The sequence below is a fragment of the Acanthisitta chloris genome, unplaced genomic scaffold (assembly GCF_000695815.1).
Source record: "Acanthisitta chloris isolate BGI_N310 unplaced genomic scaffold, ASM69581v1 scaffold8401, whole genome shotgun sequence".
Lineage (NCBI taxonomy): Eukaryota > Metazoa > Chordata > Aves > Passeriformes > Acanthisittidae > Acanthisitta > Acanthisitta chloris.
This window is the reverse complement of record NW_008656425.1, coordinates 8,242-11,868: the sequence shown is the minus strand read 5'-3', so window position 1 is coordinate 11,868 and position 3,627 is coordinate 8,242. Positions and strand designations below refer to the sequence as shown.

Below are 3,627 nucleotides of genomic sequence, written 5' to 3'. Positions count from 1 at the left end.
TACAGATTTCTACTGACACTGGCTAAGTTTGACAGATACTCCAGAAAGGATAAGTAAACACTGCCTTCTCCTTAATAATTAGTTAATTATTAAGAGAAACTAAGGAAAAACTTAATAACTCCAGGTTGTTTTTTAACTGAATGTTATGTGTGAGGGTAGTAAGGGCAGTGGAGCACAGTGACTTGCACTTGCTACCGTTACCAGTAGAGCCATTGATCTAGGAACATGTGAAACACTAAAAGTTGTATTTTAAGTTTCTAAGGGGCTAAAATTAGATGGTGTGGGAATAAGTGTCAAATAGTAAGGGGAATCCAGGGGAATCCCTCCCCCTGGCTCACTGAAACTCATGTAGGCTGGCAAAAAAACCAGCCACCACTGCTTTTTATTGAAATCAAAATGCAAAAATATAAGTGAGCAGCACATTAGAATTTCTCTGTGCAATATGGTGCCTATCAATATCTAACCGTAAGTTTTTGAAGAAGTGCATCTCTAAACTCACTCAGTCTACAGCCTCCTATAGATATTTCTGAGGATGAAAGTACAAGTGGTCAACCTTTCTGGCAAGCTTTCTTTAAAAGGTAAGGAAAACTGCTTGCAGTGATAGCTGCTGCCCATATTGTTCAGTTATAGTAATGGGAAAGCTTTACAAATTCTACAATGACCATCTTTTATTAGATTCAGACATGTCTCAGTATTGATAATAGTAAGACTGGATGTGCAAAGGCAGTCCTAGGTAAGTCAGCACCAGAGCTCTGTAACTGCTTACAGTCACTGCATAAGGAGTTTGGGACCTGCATAAGTAGGACACGGATACTTCAGAAGTTACCTAGACGTAGTTTTTTCTTCTTCGGGTTTGCTGACTCTTCCTGAAACTCTTGATCTGATGAGCATAAAAAAAGAGCTGTGGGAGTTCACTGAAAAATAGCAGTGTCTGCAGTACTTGGGGTGTTAAAAGGTATGGTCTGTGGAGGTTTGTAATTCCAGTTATGTAGTGATCCAATAAACACAAGAGCCGGTCAAAGACATGAATCTCATGAAAACCAGTCCAATTGCTACAATAAAACTTGCAACAGCAACATGCTAAAGTTAATAATGTGACCACTGGAAATCGTGGCACTGGCATCAATGAGCAGTTGTTGTTTTCAAAGATAGTAGAAAAGACATGTTCGTGAGTCAAGATCATCTAGCTGCAGGCTTACCAAATTATACTTAATCTCTTCACTATCTGTTCATTTTACTGATAGTGCCTTACATGGCTGTACAAAGATGGAGGCTTTACCAAGTGTGTTACACATACACACTCCATCTTCCATGCCTGCAAGATAGTTACTCTGAGGGCAGAAACATAAACACTGTAATAAGGCAAATCATCTGAGCAAGTGTTAAGTGCAACTTAGGCCAAGCAAAATCAACTAGCATCTGTGCAAGCAAACCTACAAGATGACTCTTCTGTGAGATCAACCTATATGTATGCCAGTTCTGGTCCAAAGTGGCTTTTTGCAGAGCAGCTTTTGGCTAGCCCCAAGTAATCACACATTCAAGAAACGTCCTTTCATGCTTCAGTGAATCAATCAATGCGCTTTCTAATGAAGCTGTATTCTGAAATGTTTCCTTCACCAGTCAATATTTGCAAATATATTTTCCAAATAAAAGACCCAAAAGGAGTTGCTTTTTAAAATTAGGTATATTTAATATAAAAAAATACAGCATTAAAGTGAGAACCTCAGGCAACACAATTTTATCCTAATGTAAGTTAAGGACAGCATTAGACTTTTATTCTTGATCAGTGTGGTAGACTACTTGGATTACTCCTTGATTGCTGAATCTCATGTAATCAAGACTAAGCTATGACAGATGAGCAGAAGTTAGACCTATTTTCACCTGGGAGTGGCAGCATCTTTCTGGCTCACATCTGGCAACTTGGTTTGAAGGAAAGCATAGATATGTGGCCATATCTTATTGGTTTCTGTTCCTGAGAATGATTTCAATAACCCTTTTTCCCTAAGGAAAAAAAGAAGAAAGCATTACAGAAGTCATATTGTTTAATTGTTCAAAGATCTCTGCCCTGCTTCAAGAGTGCCCTGGCATGAATGTGCAAATATGCTTGTGATTTAACACCAAGAACAGTTGTAACATTGGAAATGCATGCTGGACATTGATTGCTCTACTCCTCAAAGAGTAAGCTATTTGCCAAATCAGTTCATAAAACTGACAGCTCTCTGTGGAGCACTTAATAACAAACAGGGTAAAGGTTAAGAAGTAGCAATGTAGACACAGCATGTGCTGTACAGCAGTCGTCCAAACAACTGTGTCTAACCCAGGTATTGTAAAGTTGCGCCACATGGATCAAAGAATGTGCATCAGAACAAACAAGCTAATCAAGCACAACTAAGTTGTTCTGAATTAGCTCTAGTAGCTGTTTTTATCTGTAAATTATGTTGTTATCGGTAATAACAATAGCTTAGGCCTATGTCTTACCGCTTTGAGGCATTTTCACTTCAGAAATCTAATACAATCAGGAATACCACTGTCAACCTAGAAGAACTTCTTTAAAACTTAACCATACCAAAGATGGAGCTTCTACTCTTCTGCTCAACAGTTCTGGTAGAACATAATGAAGGGTGGTGGATATGGAGACAAAGGAAAGGCCATCACTTCATGATGTTGTCAGTCTGATTTCTTTGTCTAGGCAAGACAGTCTACATGGTGACCTACTACTATATTTATATATATATACACACATATAATGTAGAATAATTATGTATATATATAGTAGCAGTGTGATATATGCAGCCTTACATTAAGAGAAACTTTGTGTATAATTTTGGCTCTTAAAGGAACTAGTAGTAATTTGCTATCACTCTACAATGCAAATCGCATAACTCTCAAATAGCTACTTATTCAAAATGAGTCTTGCTAGCTGTGCCAGTCACAGTCCTGTTCTTAGAACAGCCAGTTTTAAATTCTCATGTAAAACAATGAGGACATGAAATAAGTTTTTAGAATGTGGAAGAATAGATTTTGCTACTTACCGGTAATATTCTAGAACAGGTTTTGTTTGTGCATCGTAAGCCTGCAGCCTCTTGCTAACTGTCTCTGGCTTGTCATCGTCGCGCTGAACAAGTGGCTCACCAGTAATATCATCCATGCCCTAATCATGGTTAAAAGCAAACACTGGAGTATATTTCTAATTTCTGTTTAAATATATTTTATGCAATTTTCTATTTAAATTAGAATCGGCTTCCAGCTAGTCAGGGTGTAGATTTCTGCTTAGAAAGAGAAAAGATATGGGCAGCAGCCTATCTGGAATATAAGTCGTTGATTTTCCAGTAAAACAGTCCATCAGTTAAAAATATTTTCTCAGTATTGCCCATGAACATTAGGTCACAGTAACTTAGTCTAATTTGTCCCCTGGAACATTCGTAGAATATGGGAAATATGTAGACAAAACCTTCATATACAAAGGTAAACAACATTGGTGGTAATACATTCCTGCATAACAGTAAATAAGAAACCAATTGGACCTTTGTTTGACAATACCAAAAGGGGCAAAGGAGTTAATGGCCCTTTGATTTTCGAGTTGCAAAATGAAAGAGTTATCATTTAGCAACAGCTGTCCAAAAAAAG

At 37.7% G+C, this 3,627-nt stretch overlaps 1 protein-coding gene across 1 annotated transcript in view; it reads right to left on the bottom strand.

The window, feature by feature from the left end:
• Positions 1 to 1,674: 1,674 nt before the first annotated feature.
• The window catches only part of AK3 (adenylate kinase 3), a 10,188-nt gene continuing 8,235 nt past the window's right edge, over positions 1,675 to 3,627 (bottom strand). Inside the window, exons 4-5 of the mRNA XM_009084329.1 lie at positions 3,033 to 3,151; positions 1,675 to 2,001 (exon numbers count right to left, since the gene is read on the bottom strand). Of these exons, the coding sequence (XP_009082577.1) occupies positions 1,878 to 2,001; positions 3,033 to 3,151 (243 nt within the window). The 3' untranslated portion in view covers positions 1,675 to 1,877. The remainder of the gene's footprint in view (positions 2,002 to 3,032; positions 3,152 to 3,627) is intronic.